This window comes from Brachycentrus maculatus, unplaced genomic scaffold (genome assembly GCF_059751285.1).
Source record: "Brachycentrus maculatus isolate JH-2025_06_01 unplaced genomic scaffold, ASM5975128v1 h1tg001536l, whole genome shotgun sequence".
Lineage (NCBI taxonomy): Eukaryota > Metazoa > Arthropoda > Insecta > Trichoptera > Brachycentridae > Brachycentrus > Brachycentrus maculatus.
In genome coordinates this window covers 5,140-27,986 of record NW_028282169.1, presented here as the reverse complement: position 1 = coordinate 27,986, position 22,847 = coordinate 5,140, and the positions used below count along the sequence as shown (strand labels likewise).

The 22,847-nt window shown below is 39.2% G+C and overlaps 3 protein-coding genes across 4 annotated transcripts; 1 reads left to right on the top strand and 2 right to left on the bottom strand.

Annotated features, from left to right (window-relative positions):
* Positions 1–3,149: 3,149 nt before the first annotated feature.
* Positions 3,150–5,938, bottom strand: LOC148298842 (uncharacterized). Its single transcript, XM_088276611.1, has 4 exons — positions 5,676–5,938; positions 5,048–5,415; positions 4,642–4,731; positions 3,150–3,595 (listed from the first exon to the last, which is right to left on the bottom strand). The coding sequence occupies exons 2-4, from the start codon at positions 5,367–5,369 to the stop codon at positions 3,519–3,521; spliced, it is 489 nt and encodes a 162-aa protein (XP_088132737.1). The 5' UTR covers positions 5,370–5,415; positions 5,676–5,938; the 3' UTR covers positions 3,150–3,518.
* Positions 5,939–8,370: 2,432 nt separating this feature from the next.
* LOC148298841 (uncharacterized) lies at positions 8,371–12,128 on the top strand. Its single transcript, XM_088276612.1, has 3 exons — positions 8,371–8,497; positions 9,471–9,589; positions 10,551–12,128. Exons 2-3 carry the CDS (start codon positions 9,479–9,481, stop codon positions 11,775–11,777), a joined length of 1,338 nt encoding a protein of 445 aa, XP_088132738.1. The 5' UTR covers positions 8,371–8,497; positions 9,471–9,478; the 3' UTR covers positions 11,778–12,128.
* A 2,572-nt stretch (positions 12,129–14,700) lies between these two features.
* On the bottom strand, positions 14,701–22,555 carry LOC148298840 (uncharacterized). 2 transcript variants are annotated; one of them, XM_088276613.1, is made up of 5 exons: positions 22,291–22,555; positions 19,569–21,010; positions 18,563–18,722; positions 17,065–17,185; positions 14,701–15,814 (listed from the first exon to the last, which is right to left on the bottom strand). In XM_088276613.1, the coding sequence occupies exons 2-5, from the start codon at positions 20,960–20,962 to the stop codon at positions 15,591–15,593; spliced, it is 1,899 nt and encodes a 632-aa protein (XP_088132739.1). In that variant the 5' UTR covers positions 20,963–21,010; positions 22,291–22,555; the 3' UTR covers positions 14,701–15,590. The 2 variants fall into 2 exon arrangements, with proteins under 2 accessions (XP_088132739.1, XP_088132740.1); XM_088276614.1 differs by lacking the exon at positions 22,291–22,555 and adding an exon at positions 22,099–22,177.
* Between the last annotated feature and the right edge of the window lie 292 nt (positions 22,556–22,847).

Here is a 22,847-nt window from a genome sequence, read left to right as displayed (position 1 = left end):
CTCGCGTCCGGCCCTTCAGGTCGTGTATGCAATACAAGTTTTTTTATTGAGTTAGTTATATGTATTTAAGAGTATATATTTTTTGACATCTCAACATAGATGAAGAAGAAGTAGGCCGGTTAAGTGATATCTTTACACACATGTAACATTCTACCCTAACCAATTCTGCCCATGGTTGACAACCACACCTCTCAAATTCTTGGAACTTCTAAGCATTTTTATTAAGCAGAAACTATTTCATTTATATGTTGAGAAGTCAAAAAATAGTATTGAAAATAACTCCTAATTTGAGATAATCCAGATCTGGAACAAGTATTTGAACACACTCAAAATGTTTTATTTAAGAGTAGCAAAATAAATAATGAAATGTTTTATTTTGTTCATTAAATGAATATTCAATTTATATTGTTTCAATAAAATCCCGCCCTCTTGACTACTGTAAAGATTATGACCATACGGATGCTGTGTGTGTTCACACACACCTTTGCAAGGGTGATTTTGATGCGTCACGAGTGATCATATAAATGCCCGTGTTACCATAACGGCACAAACATCCTCACAAGGGCTATTCTATGCACCACGAATGTACTGATGCTTCGTGGGATCCAGGACGGCACACACACACACCTTTGCAAGGGTGATTCTGATGCACCAAGAGTTATCATATGGATGCCCTATATGTCCCATAAGTGTGATTCGGATGTATCTCTTGTGGACGTACAGATACTGCGTGTTCCATAACGGCACAATTCACAAGGGTGATCCTGATGTACCACGATTGTTTTTTTTAAATTACCTTACGTCATTCTTTTAGTTACCTAACGTCCAAGTGACTCTGAAATCTAGCTACGGCTTATGCAACACCGCTTATCATGACCCTACTCAGGCTTCAACTGTTATAGTTTTATAGCCTATGCCCCTACTCTTTAATGGATTTATTCTTTATGTTTAAAGTTACTATATTTTCATGTCATTCGTGAGTAAAAATTCTAGCAAAAACACTCGCTATCTCGCTAGAGAATGGATACATTATCCTCTAATTTGGGTGTTTTTCCTGGTATCTACATTTTTTATTTTATCCCTCAGGCTAATCAATACCAAGCGTGGATCTTTCAATGGATCGCTGTGTGCACTTGGGGTTCTTTGCATTTCTATTTGTCACAGCCTATAGTCTATAGTTCATATGTGCTCACTTGCAGGATTCGTACATTTTTTTTTCAGACAGGTCGGAATCTCATATTTTGCAGAATATGTTTGAACATTATTGTACAATATATTTACTTTTTTTTAAATATGAATGGTGAGAGAAATGGATAATTTTATATATTATTAACAATATATTGCTCATTTGCGACTGTCAAGTTCTTGTTGCAAATACGGGTTGTGTATATTATTGATACAATTGAAGAGCTAAATAAACCCGCTAACAAAATAATGTTATTCAAAAAAGGCATGCTCGATTATAAACAAATATTATCCCAGGGGAGATCCTTGAATACATAAGAAAGATAAGTAATTACCGAACACAAATATTCCCTCTGTCTAGCCTCAAGACATCGACCGTAAGGTTAAGGTAAGTAGGTACTTAGTTTTATTTATTGTTTCGGCATTAACTTTGTGGTAAGACATGTTACAATGATTAAAGAAAACACTTCGTTTTTTACCACTTGAGTTTTATTATAGACTACATGTTTCAGAAGTTAAACTTCCATCATTCAGGTCTGTATAATAACTATATATTATATTTTAGTTATTATACAGACCTGAATGATGGAAGTTTAACTTCTGAAACATGTAGTCTATAATAAAACTCAAGTGGTAAAAAACGAAGTGTTTTCTTTAATCAAGGTACTTAGTTATTTTTAAAATTACCTAACGTCCAAGTGACTCAAAAATCTAGCTACAGCTTATGCAACACCGCTTATCATGACCCTACTCAGGCTTCAATTTTTTAAGTTTATAGCCTATGCCTACTCGTGAGTGGAATTACTCTTTGTGTTTAAAGTTACTATAATTTCACGTAATTCGTGAGTGAAAATTCTAGGCAAAAACACTCGCTATCTCGCTAGAGGCATGAGTTTATACATTTCATTGATTGTAAGTTACTCGGGTGTATGATTTTACTTAGGAAGTGAGTTTACTTATGTACTCATGTAATATATACAACATACTTACAAAACGCCTAATAATACCATATACTTAACATATCACTACACTAGTTCATGTAACTATGTAGCGTCCTGGTGCGGGGGTGGGCTCGTCTGCAGCGGATCCAGCTGTGTTAGTAATGTAGTAGTGCATATGGAGTCCGTGTTTGTACCTAAAGGGCATTAACGAGACTCCCGTTCCATATGAATACAGGTCGCGGACGAGGGAGTTCCTTTGCAATCTGCTGGTGTTTGCTTTCTGCGCGTTGTTTATGAATTTCGCAAGGCATTGTTTTATTTTGTCGATTTTCCGGCGATCGTGAATTTTCTGGAGGTTTTCGCGATGATGCGTATTGTAAATGATTTTGATAGCGCAGTATTGTAGAGTCTACAGCGTGTTGTATTTGGTTTCGTGTATCGATACGAACGCCGGTGCGGCGTACGTGATTACCGGTTTGATAGTGGACGTTTTGAGTATTTTTCTGTTTTTTTTTATAGATAGTTACCAGGCAAGATAAAAAATAACGTTCCAATCTAAAAACAAAGGTCTGAAATTATGCAAATTTCTTGTAAAAACATATGTGTGGAGTGTGCTACTGTATGGTTGCGAGACATTCAAAATGTGGACCTATATAAAAATGCCTGGTACTACGAAGAATCGAAGAAAGAAGGGACCTACTCACTGTCTTGAAGAGACGCGCCAAATGGATCGGCCTCGTGTTGCGACAGGAGGGTTTCCTGCTCCCGGGAATCGAGAGAATGGTCGAGGGAACTAGCGCCAGAGGACGTCCACACCGCGAATATTTTTGTACGAGGACATGGGCTTTTTAACGTATGAGGACCTGAGGGTGGTGCATGATAGATAGACCGCATTGACGAAGGAGGTGTCATTAGTTACTGCAAACTAAAACACAAGATTGAGATCATAGAAGAAGACCTTATATCTCCATTCACTGGTCAAGACGGCGGTGTATAAATTAAACTCATTCACATTTATTTAAATTTTATTTATTAAGAGAAAAAACATTTAACTATTTATTTTGTATACTAAAAGCATTGTAAACTTTGTGGTATAGTAATATAACACTTTTCTTATCATTCATCGATATCTTTGTATAATACCACTTAAAGAAAACACTACTTCATGACTACCAGATCTGGATAATCACTCCATCATTAGGTCTACATTTGACCTGTAAATTAATTATTTATTAAATTGTCCTATAATACATATCTTACTTGCATGGCGAAAACGGAACTAGAGGATCATGTGCCGGACGGTGTGACGCTCACCGCGCTGATGGGTACACAGTCTATACTGTTTAAAGGTTTCGCAACAGTATGGTTACAAATGTGTCTGTTAAGATCCCCTTATACAAAGGTTAGTAGCTCACTCCGTACAAGAGAATGGTTTCTCACCTGTATGAAATGAATCTTTAGAAGACTTTCTGTGAACAATAATAATCTTACTATAAGTAAGAGAAGGGTTTCTAAACAATGTGGGTTGAGATGTGACCCTTTAAATCCATTTCCGTGAACATTTCTGATCTCACTCGGAACAAAAGAAGGGTTTCTCACCAGTGTGAGTAAACATGTGAATCATCAAAGACGTGAGCATTGATAATCATACTTTGAACAGATAAAGGTTTTTCTCACGCGTGTGTTAAAATATGTCTTTTCAAAATCCCTTTCCGTGAACATTTATAAACACATATTGAACAAGAGTAGGGTTTCTCACCAGTGTGAGTGTACATGTGCTTCCTTAAAGACGTTTTATCATAACATTTATAATCACACTCTAAACAAGAGAAGGGTTTTACACCAGTGTGAGTGGACATATGAATCTTCAAATTACCTTTTTGTGTACTTTTATAATCACACTCTGCACAAGAGAACCGTTTCTCTTTAGTGTGTGTTAAAATGTGTGTCTTCAAATCGGTTTTCCGTATAAATTTATTATTACACTCTGAACAAGAGAAAGGTTTTTCGCCCGTATGAATATACATATGATTCCTTAAAGACCATTTATTTGAACATTTATAATCACACTCTAAACAAGAGTAGGGTTTCTCACCAGTGTGAGTGTACATGTGCTTCCTTAAAGACGTTTTATCACAACATTTGTAATCACACTCTAAACAAGAGAAGGGTTTCTCACCAGTGTGAGTGGACATGTGATTCCTTAAAGACCTTTTATATGAACATTTATAATCACATAGTGAACAAGAGAAGGGTTTCTCACCAGTGTGAGTGGCCATGTGATTTTTTAATGACGCTTTCTGGGAACATTTAAAATCACACTCTAAACAAGAGAAGGGTTTCTCACCAGTGTGAGTGTACATGTGATTCCTTAAAGACGTTTTGTATGAACATATGAAATCACATCTTGAACAAGAGAAGGGTTTCTCACCAGTGTGAGTATACATGTGGTTCCTTAAAGACGTTTTATGTGAACATTTAAAATCACATATTGAACAAGAGAAGGGTTTCTCACCAGTGTGAGTGGTCATTTCTTCAAGGCCGTTAGAATGTACGTGCTCTAATTTCTCTGAAAGTGACGATATTTTATCACTTCTCGTTAAATCTGGAAATAAAAAAATGCAAAAAATTGAAATAAAGCAGCCGCCAAAATACAGAAATGATCATCTCAAAACCTCCATCACTACAGTGCTATTCGCTATCATTTTTAAGTGGATAGACTCCAATAATGAAGGTGGCCGTTAAAGACACACTTTAGTGTTACCCTTTTGGGTAGCCAGCCTTTTAATTAATAAATATTTATTCTTTGTCGAAGTTTGAATAAAACGGTTTATTGTTTTATTTGGACCTCCAGCAATAAAATGCGGTAAGCTCGGCATCTTCATAAATGTGGATATTATTTATAACAAAATGTTACTCACTAGATTCAGCACCATGTCTGCTCAAAGATTCCATGCATTCTTGTTTTATATCAGGATAATCAATATCTATATCGGTGAGGATAACTACATCACTGGATATTAATTTCTGGTGTAGATCAGTTGCAGTCCCCGGTACAGCTGGCTCCTCGTTCAGGTGTTCCCGAGTATGGGGAGTATCATCATCACTTCCTGGTTCCTCCTTAATTATACGATCATCTGGGTCATAGTAAACATCGAGTGTTGCCCCTTCTCCAGCAAAGAGGAGAGTATCTTTTTCCGCATCTCGCGGTTCAGCCTTCACAGTAGTTAAAGTGGACTCCATCTGTTTTACAAACGAGTCGAGTTTTGGCAGAAAAAAATCCTGTATCCTGCAAACAGAAAACACGAATAAAATAAATATAAGAACATGATGATAACCATACAAGCAGTAGCGTGTATGCCACATAGGTACACAAGTAGCGCCTAGGCTACCTATCTTGTAGTATAATTATTTTTATTTGGATGGCGACCTAACAAGGTCAAGCGTATCTTATACGCTGTATTACATTCGCCATTATACCTATGATTGATAGCCAATTTTAGTGATGTAATTACGAAAAGTTATATGAATTTGCAAGTGATCACATACAACGCTTTATCATCTCAGTTATTACGAATCATCTCCCCATTTCCTATGTCTCGATACTTTGAACATGCATTGTTTCAATTTTGACAGCTACAACTGTCTTCATTGATTCCCGTTAGTAAGGGAAGATCATTTATTTTTTTCCAGTAACACTCATTGTCGTAACAAAACACTTGTTTCCTACACTGAAATACATAATTATTACAGGTTTTTTTCAATGATTTAAAAATGATTAGAATAATTATCTGTAAGCGTGTGGACGTCACCACCGATTGGAATACGTAGATAATAATATTATTCATAGACAATATTGAATAATTAAGTTTCGAAGAGTAAAAAATAAGTATCTACTTGCCTAAAACATTCCTTCAGTAGTCTAGGGCTACGTTCCGCGCGAGTGGAAAAAAAATCAGAGTTCTCCTCTTTCTCAAACCATCCAAGGATCCCCGCGATCCTTCCAGCTATCGCCTCATCAGCCTCCTCACCAGCATCAGCAAGGTGCTGGAGAAAATCATTTTCGTCCGCCTCACGGAGCACACCGACGAGAAGGAAACGATCCCGACGAGCACTTCGGTTTCCGCACCCGGCACAAGGGCGCCGCCATGGCGCTCTTGGATCTAGTGAAGGCGTTTGACACCATGTGGATCGACGGGCTCATATTCAAACTCATCAACATTGACACACCCAAGTACCTCATCGACATACTACACTCGTACCTGACGGGCAGGAGTTTCAAGGTTGCGGTGAGAGACACGCATTCCACTGACAGACCGATTCCCATGGGCGTGCCCCAAGGCAGTCTCATCGGTCCACACCTCTTCAACATCTACACCCATGACATACCCACGTTGCAGAACTGCTCGAAGGCCATCTTCGCCGCCGATACCGCCCTCTAAGCCAGGTCCTAGTTTGCCGACTTGGCGGCACGCCATCTCCAGAGCGGACTCATCGAACTGGCAACGTACTATAATTGGTGGAGACAAGCTGAACGAGTCGAATACCGAGACCATTCTGTTTACGCAGAAGAGAAGGGAGGGCGACGCCGTCGGTCAAGATCCAAGTCAGAGGAGTGGAAGTCGAGTGGCAGAAAGAGGTCAAGTACCTCGACAGCAAACTCAACTGGAACAGATACATCACGAACGTTCGACAGAAGGCGTCGGGGGCCTTCGTGGCCCTGTCGCCCATCTTCAGACGTTCGAGCGCAGTATCTACAAAAAACAGAAAAATACTCAACACGTCCACTATTAAACCGGTAATTACCTACGCTGCACCCGCGTTTGCCTTGATACAAGAAACGTTTTTTTCCATATATATATATATTCTAAAAAACAAAAAATGTCCAATATACATACATTCTTTAAAAAAAAATCGGGGGTGGAAAGACGTGCTATCACTTCGGTGGTCGGCCGTTGTTTGAATTCTATATTGGCGTTGTTATACCCTTAAAGGCCAGAAAGATATTGGTCATAAGTATCAAAGGAAAGAAAAACATACTTAACTTATTAAAACTAACTAACAATCACGCCGCTTCTGCGCAGTGGTAGGCAGAGAGAATAGAACGCCACACCACTCTGTCTTTGCAAACATTCTTCGACTCTTCCACGTTCATGCATATATCTCCTCGTACATACCTGCTGACTATTTCAACTGATTATTTAGAAATATTCTCTTCTTCAAACCCTTATCCACACCCCAATGGTGCATAAGGCACTGCATCATATAATTGCAATGTTGTCTTGATCGTTAACAGATGAAAGAAAGGTGATCAGCCCTCCGCTTCGGGTACTAGTCCATGGTAATATTGAATGAATATTAGAGTGAAAAAATCCCTTTTATTTATTTGATCCCTCCCCTGGGAATCGAACCCGGGACCTATAGAAAGGTAACCGAGCGTGCTGACCATTACACTACGGAGGCAAACAAATATTAGATGACCTGTATTTTTTTTAAATGACGTTTGATAATGTAAGATCTATTGGAGAAACGTAGGCAAATAAGAGAAAAGTTGCATATTTTTAAATCTCAACATAGATGAAGAAGAATATGGATGTTTGGGTATTTACAGGGCTTACAACCTCACACTCAGCGCACAATAGTTAGTATTCAGGCCGCGAGTCGGTATAATTGGCGGACATATGTATGAGGGGATCCATGAATGTGCAAGAGGCGAAAATTGTTTGACGGAGTAGTTGTGGCGTTCATTTATCTCTGCCATTCTTTACGGCGTGATGGTTAGTTTATAAAACAAGGTTTTTTTTAAATTACCTAACGTCTCGCTCTAGCTTATGCAACACCGCTTATCATGACCCTACTCAGGCTTGAACTTTTTTAGTTTTATAGCCTACACCTCCTCGTGAGTGGATTTACTCTTTATGTTTAAAGTTACTATAATTTCATGTAATTCATGAGTGAAAATTCTAGGCAAAAACACTCGCTCTATAAAGGTGGGGACTGACAGGAGCATTTCGTAGTTACATCGCTCGCGGCAAGCATCACCGAGCATCCGAAACTATGGATGGAGCGCTCGGCTCGGTGTACTGGCTGCCTGAATGCTCGCATCGTAACGTGTTACGTTACGACGAAATGCTCCGGTCAGTCTCCATCTTAAAACAACTTTATAGGTAGGTACCTATAAAGTTTTATCTGCCTATCTATCTATGGTATTGCGGAGTATGATTTTCTCTATGGTAAGATCCGTCAGCTGTCAAAGTTTTATGCTCGTCTCCGAGTAATACTATATACAAAAGTAAAGAAATAAAAGTTTTATTCTGAAAAAGTGATAAAACAGATGAAACCAATAAATCGTTGTTGGATTATCGTACATTGTGAGTATTTAGTAGTTTGCTTTTAAGAATAATTTTAAAACTTGTATGCTCCTTCTTTTTAATGGTCTAACCTGTTTTTTTCGTTTGATCATTAGCTGTACCAAACCCGAATGCAGCAATTAATCGTTAGCAATACTTTACTATTTTAATCCACGGCGGGTGTTTTTTTACGCCCGCGGGCCGCTGGCGACGGGATTTGATAACAGGGTATCATCAATCGGGAGGAATATCTAATTTAACATACTCAACCTATAAAGGATTGTATTAGACTCGTTTTGTGTTTGTAACAGCTGATATAATCAATTTTTGAATTAATAATTGTCTTTTGCGAAATTCGCCTTCGTAAAAACCCTGTTTTCGTAAGTTGGTAACGAATGACGTCACAGAAACGAATCTACACTACTACTATTACAGCTCTTTAAAGCAGATACATAAAGGGATACGCCCCATAACATATCTGATGACCTAAATTTTAATGACGTATAGCGGTGTTCGTTTTTCGTTTTATTAAAATATCTAAAGTTAAAACCTTCATATCTCCCTTAGTTCTCTACATATTTCAATGAAAATGTTACCAATAGTCTTATTATGGTGGCTTTCTATCCTATGCATAGTGGCTATTTCGTAGTCATACAGGAGAAAGTGACCAAGTGCATTGTTTTACAAAAACGTGATCATTGACTATTTGATATCTTACTAGCTTAATATTGCCCTGAAAAAATCTCAAAGGATTTTAAACTTGGAAGTATAATATATTGACTTGTTAAAAATGACTAACTGCATTGATGTTTATTTTGTTGCCAAGCAAAAGTGACTTAAATGGCCCTCCTGAACATTTTACGTTTTGGTATTTGGTCACTTTCTCCTGTACGACTAGGATTTATTGGTCGAACACATGCTTTGTACATCTTCATTTTACTTTCTATTCTCAAAGAAATTAATGAATAAAATTTTATTTTTCATTTTTTATCAGAACTAGAAATGGAGAGTGAGGTCCGAATCAAAGATGAAAATTTCACCGAGGAAAAAATGGTCGTCATCGAAATTCCAGCCATCTCGGCTGCAGCTGTGTGCCCCCAGACCGTCGTTAAGGTAATTTAAATATGAATAAATACAATTTTTGGGTAATATATCCAAAATTAAACAAGGTATAGTTGTCCGCCTCCGTAGTGTAATGGTCAGCACGCTCGGCTACCATTCTGGAGGTCCCGGGTTCGATTCCCAAGGGGGGTAAAATAAATATTAGTGATTTTTTCACTCTAATATTTATTCAATATTACCCTGGACTGGTACCTGAAGCGGAGGGCTGATCACCTTTCCTTCATGTGTAAACGATCAAGATAACACTGCGTTTATATGACGCGGTGCCCTATGCACCATTGGGGTGCGGATAAGGGTTTTATTTATATTATAGTTGTATAGTTAAAATGTAACTTTGTTTTAAAATCACTATAAATATTTGATTATAACTTAATTATAATGTCTGTGAGTGTTTTTGCCTAGAATTTTCACTCATGAATTACATGAAATTACAGTAACTTTAAACATAAAGAGTAAATCCACTCACAAATAGGCATAGGCTATGAAACTTATAAAGTTGAAGCCTGAGTAGGGACATGATAAACGGTGTTGCATAAGCCGTAGCTAGATTTCAGAGTCACTTGGACGTTGGGTAATTTAAAAAAAATATATATATATATTACCATGTCTACCGGTTTCGAAGCTAACCGATTCTTTATCAAGACTGATTAATACTAAAACACTATCTACGAAACAATATTCAACATATTTTGACGGTTAGGGTTAAAATTCCTAGATGTTTTTCCTATATATAGGCTGGGACACGATGAGCACTGTAAGGAATAAATTCCTGATTTATTATATTTATCAGCATCTATATTATTTCATAATGATTTATTTATAATTTACATTAGTTAGTTAGTAAGCAAACCTATTTTTATGCTACCATTTTTGAAGTAAAATGCACTGTCAACAAACTCAGCCTCGGGTGATGGTCTGCTTTTAATGCGTTTTGTATTCCAACATGTTTCAGGCGGAAAATGGATCTCCGAACATGCAAAACGCACGTGTGAATCTCAACTCTCAAAACGTGGACGTTAGTGTTAAGAATGAATACGAATACTTTGAAGAGACTGATGGAAACTTTGAGAGCTGCGAAGCCAGCGATGGAGAGATGCGCGGCGAGATGGATGGAGCTGATGCTAGGAACGAGGGAACATCGGGTACGGAAGGGAACGATGTGCACTTGTGCGAGGTGTGCCAGTTCTGCACGGAGACCAGCCGGGAGATGCGCGGGCATCTGGACGCGCACCGGGGCCTGGCCCCCTTCGCGTGCAACCTGTGCCTGCACACCTGCAAGCGCGTCTACGACTTCAAGATGCACCTGATCTCGCACAAGGGAGAGCGCTTCCCCTGCGAGTCCTGCAAGTACGTCGGCTCCACCCCGCACAACCTGCGCAAGCACCGCAAGCGCCACTCGCAGCCCGCCGACTCCTACCGCTGCGAGGCCTGCGACTACACCTGCCGCTACCTGCACAACCTGAAGGTCCACGAGGCGACGCACTCAGAGACCAAGCCGTACGCCTGCGACGTCTGCGACTACACCTGCAAACGCCCCGGGAGCCTGAAGAGCCACTCGATCAAGCATTCCAAGGTCAAGAATTTCTTCTGCGCAGTGTGCGATTTCTCGTGCAAGCAGTCCAAGACGTTGAAGGTGCACGCCATGTCTCACACAGATTCGGAACGGATCTTCTGCGAGCTGTGCGAATTTTCCTGCTACATGCCCCTGCAGATGAGGAAGCACCGGATAATCCACTCCGAAGACAAGAGGTATTCCTGTGACGAGTGCGGCTACGCTTCACACTCTTCGGGCAACCTCAAGGCGCACAAGCTGAACCACTCGGACGCGAGGCCCTTCTCGTGCGGGCTCTGCAGCTACGCGTGCAAAGTACCCTCGCTGCTAAAGAAGCACATGTCGTCTCACTCGGAGGATCGGCCGTTCAAGTGCGACCAGTGCCCGTACGCCTCGAAGCGCTCGCGCAACCTCAAGAGCCACAAGGTGCGCCACTCGCAGGTCAAGCCGTACGCTTGCAGCCAGTGCGATTACACCAGCAAGCGGCTGGAGAATATACGCACGCACCGACTCACGCACTCGGTGGAGAAGCCCTTTTCCTGCGACTTATGCTCCTTCACGTGCAACCGCAGCGACAATCTGAAGATTCACGTCAACTCGCATAAGCGTAAAACTGAACCGACTTAACTGCTCTATACACACGTGATACGCGTCTTTTTTCGGCACCATTGTATTTTTTTCTAAAAAGCACATATTATGGCAAAAATAAATTCTGGTATGAAAACAACAAACATTGTTTTTATAATTCTGTAGAATAAAAATGATTTTTTCTACAGAATTAACTCAGAAAATAAACTGAGAGTAGGGTGTGTGGTTAAAGACTCAGCCAAATGGATCGGTCACGTGTTGAGGTCACAGGAGAGTTTCCTGCACCTCTTTTTCTGTTTTCTTTTAACCCTTATACGCACGTGATGGTGCATAGGGCTCTAAATAATATAAACGCAGTGTTATCTTGACGCCAACACACGAAGGAAAGGTGATCAGGTACCGCTTCACGTACCAGGCCGGGATAATATGTATCGAATAAATATTACAGTAGTAATAGAGGGAAAATGCGCCAAAGGACCCCCGCGCTGCCAATGTCTTTGTGACTTGTACGAGGACTTGGGCTGTTGGACGTTGAGGAGCTGAAGAGATTGAGATTGGATGGGAGATTGAGACAAAAGAAAGACTTCAGCCTCTTCTTGTATCCGGTATTGAACAAACCCCTCCCTCTTGGACTTGCACAGTTGTCTGTTAAACGCGCCTCTCTTCCAGTGCAGGCCGGCCACTTCCCCAATGCCATCGGACCATCTTGTCTGCGGCCTACTCACGCTTCTAGGCCTTCAGTCAAGCATCCTCTGCGTCCATCTATCCTCAGACATGTACCACATGACCTGCCTAGTTCCACTTTAGTTCTGCGAATCTTTGGCTCAAGGAAAACGACTCTTACACTATATATTATAGGTGTCTTAGCTTGAGACGAAGCATCTATAAATTTTATACGAAAGTAGATGGTCTAAAAGTTTAATTTTTTTTTTATACTAAAGTAGATGGTCTGAAAGTTCAATCTTTCTTTTTATACTAGAGTAGACGGTCTGAAAGTTCAATGGTTCCTTTTATACGAAAGTAGATTATCTGAATGTTCAATTGTTCTTTTTATACAAAAGTAGATGGTCTGGAAGTTCAATCGTTCTTTTTATATGAAATAAGATAAAAGCCCAAGGATTTCAGGGCTTACGACCTGGCATTCAACTGGCCTGAGCGTATGCTTTATACACTTGTATAAGTACGCTTCATACACTTGTGTAACGTTCACCCTTCTACCTATTATTGAACACTCATATGCATTAACTTTTAAAAGATGTATATATTCGCTGTTGATGGATTCCTTTCGTAAGTTAATTGTAATTTTAACAGATTAGGAGGGGAGAATTAAAAAAAAATATATATCTGATTTCTTCTCCGTCTTATTCCTTATTACTGAGGGTTTTGACCCTTGCGGAAGCAATGACTCTTCTCCAGTTATCCCTTGACTGCGCTCCAACCACCGAGGTGCCTGCTGTTGCCTTAACTCGATCGGTCCGTCGTGTGGGGATCTTCCTCTCCCTCTCTTCCCCTCCAGGCTACCGATCACAACCAGTTGTTCCAGGCTATCCTCATTACCACGCGACGTGTCCAAAGAACTGGAGAATCCGTCGTGTACAGACATTGGCCGGAGTCAAGCCATCCAAGTGTAGTTCCTGGCGAATAGACTCGTTGGTGCGTCTATCTGTCCATGGGATTTTGAACATGTGACTAATACAATCTTATTCTGACCGATATCAGCACCCAATGGTGCAAAGGACACTGGATTGCATCGTCACAGTGATAGTTAATTAGGTATGGCAGGCGATAAGTTCTGCGCTTCATGTATTAAATAAATATTAGAGTGAAAAATCATGGGCTTAGTACTATTTATTAATATTTATTTGTATTATATACATATAGATACGTTCCTTCATTCCTATTTAATAAAAAAAATATTCCGTCTAACTATGTGTTTCATTTATTCACAATATTTAGAACATTGGAACAAACACATGAGAATAGAAAGTAAAATGAAAATATACAAAACATGTGTTCGACCAATAGCTACTTACGGGATTGAGACAAGAGCAGATACTTCCAGAACAAAATCTCAATTTGGAACCTCCGAGATGAAGACTCTCCGATCCATAACTGGAAACACATTGCACACATGTGTAAGACGGAGGAAATCGTGAGGTGGGGACGACAACGAAGGCGATACTGGAATGATCATGTAAACAGAATGTCAGATGACAGACTTCCACGTATCGCCCTTCAAGGAATCCCTGAAGGACGCAGACCCCCAGACAGACCTCCGAAAAGATGGAAAGACAGCTGGGAGTCAACATCCCAAGAGCGACATGCGGAAGCACAAACACATCCCTAGGATCTACAAAAAGAAGAAGAGGAAGAATATTTAAAGCAGTGGTTCTGACCTTTTTGAAGTTAGGGAGCGCTTTTGATCATAGGGAAAATTCGCGGTACACAAAACCAAAGATCCAAAAAACAGACAAAGATAACTCTTATTAAAAATAAAAGTTATTATTTTATTACAGAAAAGTTAAAAATTAGATTAATTTTTTTTAAAAATCATTAATTAAACCATATCCGTTCCTAGGTGGAGCATATGGAGTCTGCCAACTGTCTCCAGGCTTTTCTGTCGGCTGCCAGCTCCCTTGCATCCTCCCAAGTCAGATCCGCGTCCCGAAGCTCTGACGAGAACTGCCGACGAATTGTCAGCAGTGGTCATAAAAAAATCATAACAGCAAAAATATTCCAATGGAACTTTTGCCACGAGAATTATTTAATGTGACACCTGAGCTTGTCGGCTTTTACAAATTTCAGCGATACTAGGTCAACTATTTGATATAGCTACTCTACAAAAAACAAACGTAGTATTTAAATAACAATATAATTATATTTTAAAATAAAGTACAGATACAAAAATCAATAAATACATACTTGGGTTCTTAGTAATATTTTCAAACTATTGAAATATTTCTTTAGTCAAGAATTTGGTATCGAACCTGACATATCGCTCACTCCTTTTAACAACGTCATATATCGAAAATCGTCAATTTTCAGTTGTACGTGTTTTCAGAATGCCTAGAAAATGTACTATATCCCAGCAAAAGAGGCATATTTTAACTTAATATTTACCCGCTGCAGGGCAGAAAGTGTTGTTTTTGCATTTTGTAAAAAAGGTATTACTCAATTTTTTTTTTTAATATACTAAATATTTTTCAAATGGAGAAAAAACCTTCAGGTTTTAACTAAAAAGATCTGCTGCGCAGTAAAAAGTTCAATAAGTGGCTTGATATTTATTTTTAATACATTTTACTATATTTTTAAACTTTAAAATCGATCTCCTGAAAAATCAAGTTTTTTGATATATGACGTTGTTGAAAGGAGTGAGCGATATGTCCATGGCATATGACAATGGATATCCATTTTTTACATACAACCAATGGTGCATAGGACACTGCATTGTTTCATCTTAGATTATACACTTGTATAATGTTGTCATTACAATAACTCAGCTTTTTCCACTTTTATTTGGTTTTTTGTGTGTATGATTGTATATATCGTAGTCGTACAAGATAAAGTGACCAACTACCAAAACGTTAAATGTTCAGGAGGGCCATTTAAGTCACCTTTGCTTGGCAATAAAATAAACATCAATGCAGTTAGTCATTTTTAACAAGTCAGTATATTCTACTTCCAAGTTTAAAATCCTTTGGGATTTTTTCAGGGCAATATTAAGCTAGTAAGATGTCAAATAGTCAATGATCACGTTTTTGTTAAACGGTCACTTTCTTGGTCACTTTCTCCTGTATGACTACGATATATTTACAATATATTTAAATAAATTAAAATTTTGTAATTCTTGTTTTAAACATCAACTCTGTTGTCGGGGGGAGTTCTACTGCAGCAGCACGAAGAAAGAGCCCCAAGAAGGGCCAGTACGAGGCACAGGGCGCCCAGTCCGCTCACTGCGGCCCCGAGAAGGTCCGCCAGCGGCCCCTCGAGCACTCCGCGAGGGTCAGCCCCCCACACGAGCACCGCCAGCAGCGCTCCGCACGACAGAAGAGAGAACACCGACAGTATTATATACCCTGGAACACATTTGATAATAATAATAATAAATGTATTATATGTTGAATCAAACACAGATATTTTGAGTCAACTAAGTTGTATTTTATTGTTAAAAAACACAAAAATTATAAGTGTGACTTATAAATTTTCATTCTAGGCAAAAAAGCTCGCTATCTCGCTAGAGGCATGAGTTTATACATTTCGTTGATCCTAAGTTAGCAGATCCTAAGTTTTGTCCGCCTGTGTAGCGTAATTAATGGTCAGCACGCTCGGCTACCGTTCTGGAGGTCCCGGATTCGATTCCCAAGGGGGGTAAAATAAATAAAAGTGATTTTTTCACTGTAATATTTATTCAATGTTACCATGGACTGGTACCTGAAGCGGAGGGCTGATCACCTTTCCTTCATGTGTAAACGATTAAGATAACACTGCGTTAATATGACACAGTGCCCTATGCACCATTGGGGTGTGGATAAGGGTTTTATTATTATTATTATTAAGTTAGCAGTGAAGGTACATAGGTGTATGATTTACTTTAATAATTTTACTTAGGATGTGAGTTACTTATGTACTAGGTAAAAATATATTTAACTAACTAACTAACTAACCATCACGCCGCAGGGGTAGGCAGAGAGAATCGAACGCCACACCACTCTGTCTTTGCAAACATTCTTTGCCTCTTCTACATTCATGCATCTCCTCATACATACCCGACGATTATTACGACTCCTGACCCGGCCGCTTTCAAGTATTTGACATACCTGATTGTGCCAAATTTTCCTCGGTCGTCCTCTGCTTCTTTTTCCAACTACAGTCGCCTCATAAATTTGTTTAACCGTTCTTTCTTCACTCATACGCTCCACATGTCCAAACCATCTCAACACACCTACAAATATAAGTGATTTTTTCACTGTAATATTTATTCAATATTACCATGGACTGGTACCTGAAGCGGAGGGCTGATCACCTTTCCTTCATGTGTAAACGATTAAGATAACACTGCGTTTATATGACACAGTGCCCTATGCACCATTGGGGTGCGGATAAGGGTTTTATAATATATATATGGTGAAAGACATAAATGTGTATTTTTTAAGTACATTTAACATTTTTTATTACAATACAGCAATTTCATAACATTTATATAAAGAAAACCCAATTTACATACAGAAAACTTGATGACATAAAATTTATGACACGCGTCCGCAGGAAGGTTAACATATCACTGCACTAGTTCCTAAAACTACGTAAGGTAACTAATGGTACGTACCGGACACATAGTTCCTGTTGGGCAATAGCTGGAACGAGCGGGACCGGAATCCGAGAAGTCCCAGGCTGAAGCAGGTGAAGCCCGACAGGACTCCGATGTCCAGGAAGTAATGCCGCCCGAACTGAGGGCGAGAGAAACAAGCGTTTTATTGATATCTCAACACGGCGAAGAAATTGTCTGGATGAAAATATGCTGGGTATTCGACGAATATTCGGACACTTGAGTGTGTGTACTTCTAGTATGCGTTAAAACCCACTATTATAATGTTTGGATACTTTGCGTGTGTATTTTTCTAGTATGTGGTAAAATCCACTGTTACAATGGGTATATTTCTAGTATGTGGTAAAACCCACTATTATAATGTTTGGATACTTTGCGTGTGTATTTTTCTAGTATGTGGTAAAATCCACTGTTACAATGGGTATATTTCTAGTATGTGGTAAAACCCACTATTATAATGTTTGGATACTTTGCGTGTGTATTTTTCTAGTATGTGGTAAAATCCACTGTTACAATGGGTATATTTCTAGTATGTGGTAAAACCCACTATTATAATGTTTGGATACTTTGCGTGTGTATTTATCACATTGAAAAACCTTAAACTATAAATTATTTTTGTATCTCCTGTATGTTATGTTTATAATCTAATCATTAAAAAATATATATATATTAAAAATAAAAAATTAAATATATATATAAACTATGTATTACCATGTTAGTATTCGGCTCAACACAGGCCATGCCTAAAGAGCCGTAATACGTATAATAAATGTGTATATGAAATGAATATGTATATTGAATGTATCTATGTATTATGAAAATAAATAAATAAATAATTTTTTTTTTTTTTTTTTTTCTAGTATGTGGTAAAATCCACTGTTATAATGGGTATATTTCTAGTATGTGGCAAAACCCACTGTTTTGATGTTTGGATACTTTGGTGGGTATATTTCTAGTATCTGGTAAAATCCACTGTTATAATAGGTATATTTCTAGTATGTGGCAAAACCCACTGTTTTGATGTTGGGATACTTTGGTGGGTATATTTCTAGTATGTAAAAAAAACCACTGTTTTGATGTTTGGATACTTTGGTGGGTATATTTCTAGTATGTGGTAAAACCCACTGTTATAATAGGTATATTTCTAGTATGTGGCAAAACCCACTGTTTTGATGTTTGGATACTTTGGTGGGTATATTTCTAGTACATATGTGGTAAAACCCACTATTATAATGTTTGGACACTTTGAGTGTGTGTACCTACTATTATAATTTTTGGATACTTTGGGGGTGTATGTTTCTAGCATGTGGTAACACGCAATATTGTTTGGACGAATATTCAGACACTATGAGTGTATGTACCTACTATTATAATGTTTGGACACTTTGAGTGTGTGTACTTCTAGTATGTGGTAAAACCTACTATTATAATGTTTGGACACTGAGTGTGTATGTTTCTAGCACGTGGTAACACGCACTATTGCGTGGTTGGCACTTACCACCACCATTATGTAGAAGGACAGGGTTGCCGTGAGGGCGCCACACAGCGAGAGCATCGCTGCAGCCAGAGCCAGGGAGGCGCACCCAGGAGAATATGCACCCTTCATCGAGAAGACAGTCCCTGACGAATATATTGAACTGCTACCTCTCGTCACCATTCTGTAATGCGTATAGGAGGTTCGGTCACGTGGCTTTCAAGTAGGTCAGGTGACGATGGATCATTCTCATGATGTGTTATGATTGGCTAATACATGAATATAAAAAAAATCACATCCGACATCCGGCTCTATGCGTTGCCTTAAGCTCACTGAATTTTATCATTGCCTGAATATGGTCTTAATATATAAAATTAAGAATTGTACACGCATATTCATGTAACGCATATAAATATTTCAATTTAATCAAAAATAATTCATTAACATTTAAAGCTTACACATTAAAAACATAGTTAAATTAAAAAGTAAGCAAGAGGACCCTCGTTAAAGATGTAGAAGAATCCCTTATGGGAATACCCCCTCAGGCACATGGAACAGGTATTGTTCAGCATATCTTCCTACAGGCATAACCATCGGCAGGTTGCTCCTGTGTATAGGAATGGGAAACTATCTATGCCGACGCTGTCCTTAGCTAACTATCGGGACATACAGACCAATGCTCCGGATAATTTCAAGATTGTCGATCATTGAATTGTTGGGTAATATATCCAAAATTATACACGGTTATTGGATTGAATTCTACGTTTATTTACATATATGATATTTGACGCGTTTCATCTTATGAGTGAGTCACTCACTGAGTGTTTGATAATGTCCTTATAAGAGGAAACGTGTCGCATATCATATATGTAAATAAACGTAGAATTCAATCCTATAACCGTGTTTAATTTTTGGATATATTACCCAACAATTTAATATGGAATTCTACCAACTGTCTGCAGTTACAATAAATTATCGATCATACCGCACCACAATCAATAAATATGCTTGTATAATTTACAATTCATACCTTGGGGAGATGATGGCAGTCCTCATCTGGTTTTTGGGCACAATCTGGTTTTTGCTGGAGCGACCGACCTCCAAATCCCTGCTCCTGTCCAGATCGAAGCTTCTGTCATTGTCTCGGCTTCTGTTGAAGCTGTGCTCCCTGCTCTTGGCGAAGCTGGCTTCCCTGGCGAAGCTGGCCTCCCTGGCGAAGCTCGGCTCCCGGCTCTTGATGAAGCTCGGCTCCCGGCTCTTCGTGAAGCTGTTCTCCCGCACGAAGAAGTCCGGGCAAGCCGGCTTTCGGCCGAATTCGCCGGAGACGTCGTAGCTCAGTTTCTGTTGGGCCTTCGGACTCAGCGGCAAGGAATTGTCGAGTTGCGCGTTGCGTCGCGGAAGCGGCGGAGAAGCCAAGTTGGCTAGGCTCTTGGAGGGCGTGATCGTCCGCTTCGGGGTGCTGGACACCATCCTTCGAGGCGTGGTTGGATACCCGATTCTGCGGTCGGGCGACAGCACCTGCGAGCTGGCGCAGCTCTTCAGCGGACTGCTCCTGATCTGTTTCTTCGGGGTGGCGAGGAGTTCGTGGAGCTTCCTGGTGGCCTCCAGGTTCTTCCGCGACATGCCGGGCGAGGTGATGTGGAAGGTGGGCGGACTGCTCGGCGGCGGCGCGGCAAACTCCTCGTCGTCCGAGGGAATGATCGCGTACCTGTGGGACTTTCCGTTGACGGTTTTGATTATCTCTGTCGGTACCTCCTTCAGTTCGTCCTCGCCCGGCCCGTCCACGTTGTATTCCTCGGGCTCAGTTTCGACTATTCTCTTTTTCGACGGTGAATATTCATCGAAATCGTCGGGGATTTCCGCGTAGCGATGCTTCAAAACCCTCTTGTTTCTTTGAACCATTTCGGTTTCTTCTTCGGCGTTGCTGTCCGATACCTCGCAAGTACTCAAAGTGACTTGGAACATTTCCAGTTCTTCGAGCCTATTGCCGTTGCTCGAATCTAGCCTTCTAAGGTCCGAACCGTTCTGCTGTGTGGCAACCCTTTGGCTGTTGGCTCCGGGCGATGGCTTCCTAATCCCCGGCGCGATGGCGGCAAACCTCGCCGGCTTGGGGCCCAGCTTGGGCGGCAGCTCGGGGGTCGACCGCGGGTTGGTCACATACCTCAGCGGCCCGTCGGTTCTATTCCGCCTGAGAGGGTTGTCCGATATGTCGGTCTTGACGCGCTGGTTCCCCGACCTGTCTCGGCAATCTGTCCTTCCCTTGGCCTTCTGGGGCGAGTTGGCGCCCAACGGGGGCACCCTGCTGACGCGGGACTCCTTCACCCTCGGGCTGACGCAGGGAGCTTGTTGGGTGAAGACCACCTCGCTTTGGGCGCAGAAGGCAGGATTGGAATAATATTTGTAAGTTATCTTCGGCGAATCCATTTTCAGAATTTTGTTTGATTCGCGAACTATTCTCTATGCAGGACGCACCTGAAAAGACACGTACTTATAATATAACGAATAATATATAATACATACACACACACACATAAACTGTTCTTCTGATCCTTATCCGCACTCTATGGTGCATAGGGCACTGCATCGTATCAACACAGTGTAATTTAGATTCGTGAAAATCATCAAGCCAAAGTGATCAGACCTGCACCCCAGGTACAGTGAAGGGTTCCATTAAATAAATATTAGAGTGAAAATCACTGATATTTAATTTGAGCCCCCTTGAGGCCTGTAATAAAACAAAGTCAAAATATGAAAGAGTCATCACTAACCATATTACCCACAACCTTACCACAAAACACAGTCCATCTTACTTTAATTGTTGTAAGAAACAGATTATACGAGGGTAAAACTTTTCAAACGCGCCTCTGTACAGGATCTACGGTCTACAGGACACCCCTCTTACGTTTCTGCGTTCAGTCATAGAAAATAAAACCCCTTACATACGCATTTAAGAGTTACTCTCACATAACACAAGAAAGCACACAAATCATAATTTATCACACTTTGTAATAATATACAAAAAAACTCATCAAATGAAAAATAATAAAAAAATACAAATATAAATGTATATATATATATATATATATATATATATATATATATATATATATATATATATATATATATATATATATATATATATATATATATATATATATATATATATATATATATATATATATATATATATATTATATATATATATATATAAATATATATAAATGTATATATATATATAAATATGTATATTTATATATATATATATATATATATATATATATATATATATATATATATATATATATATATATATATATATATATATATATATATATATATATATATATATATATAAATATATATAAATGTATATATATATATATATATATATATATATATATATATATATATATATATATATATATATATATATAGGTATATATTTATATATATAGGTCCTGGGTTCGATTCCGAGGGGGTCGTCAAATAAAGATAGTGATTTTTTCACATATATTTTATATTTTACACAATATTTATTCAATATCATCCTGTACTGGTACCTGAAGCAGAGGGCTGATCACCATTCCTTCATGTGTTAACGATCAAGATAACACTGCGTTCATATGAGATGCAGTGCCATCGGGTGCGAATGAGGGTTTGAAGAAGAAGATATATATGTGTGTGTGTGTGTGTGTGTGTGTTTGTGTGTGTTTTCACTGTATTGTTTATCATATATCACTCTGGTCATGTACCTGAAGCGCAGCACTGGTGACTTATCCTTCACGTATCGCGATCGACGATCAAGATTACATTGCATCGATCCAAGGCAGTGCCCTGCGCACCACTGGGTTCACCGACAATTCGTAATCCGTGCAATGATCAAACCTCGTATTCCTACGCCCTTAGGCAAATTTAAACACTTTTTTTCGACGAAAACATTTCCGACTTTGATTTTTATTCTTTTATATATTTTTAATTTATATGCACATTTTATTCAACTAGATTTTTTCCGAATTCTCAATGCTGTGTGACGTTACTCACTGTATGAAACCAACTGCCATTTCATAGTAGGTAACGTAAAAGAAGAGGTGGGTACTATTATTTGAAGGGGAGTCGGATGTCAGTGGCGGTCCGCGAGTTATCAATACTTTTTTCCCCTTTATTAACGGCCATAGCCGATTTATCGCTAATATATCGCTCACTCCTTTCAAGAACGTCATAAATCAATAAACTTTTTCAGGAGAACGTTTTTAAAGTTTAAAAATATACTACAATGTTTCAAAAATAAATATCAAACTTTTTACTGTGC

What these genes read in the sequence shown, in the direction of transcription:
- LOC148298841 (XM_088276612.1), top strand. Translation starts at nt 9,479, where the DNA reads ATGGAGAGTGAGGTCCGAATCAAAGATGAAAATTTCACCGAGGAAAAA. An exon ending in GCCCCCAGACCGTCGTTAAG is followed by an intron (nt 9,590 to 10,550) that starts GTAATTTAAATA and finishes AACATGTTTCAG; the next exon opens with GCGGAAAATGGATCTCCGAA.
- LOC148298840 (XM_088276613.1), bottom strand. Translation starts at nt 20,962, where the DNA reads ATGGATTCGCCGAAGATAACTTACAAATATTATTCCAATCCTGCCTTC. An exon ending in CCTTCTACATAATGGTGGTG is followed by an intron (nt 17,186 to 18,562) that starts GTAAGTGCCAAC and finishes TCTCGCCCTCAG; the next exon opens with TTCGGGCGGCATTACTTCCT. An exon ending in CAACAGGAACTATGTGTCCG is followed by an intron (nt 15,815 to 17,064) that starts GTACGTACCATT and finishes AATGTGTTCCAG; the next exon opens with GGTATATAATACTGTCGGTG.
- LOC148298842 (XM_088276611.1), bottom strand. Translation starts at nt 5,369, where the DNA reads ATGGAGTCCACTTTAACTACTGTGAAGGCTGAACCGCGAGATGCGGAA. An exon ending in CAGACATGGTGCTGAATCTA is followed by an intron (nt 4,732 to 5,047) that starts GTGAGTAACATT and finishes TTTTATTTCCAG; the next exon opens with ATTTAACGAGAAGTGATAAA. An exon ending in AGAAATGACCACTCACACTG is followed by an intron (nt 3,596 to 4,641) that starts GTGAGAAACCCT and finishes TATTGTTCACAG; the next exon opens with AAAGTCTTCTAAAGATTCAT.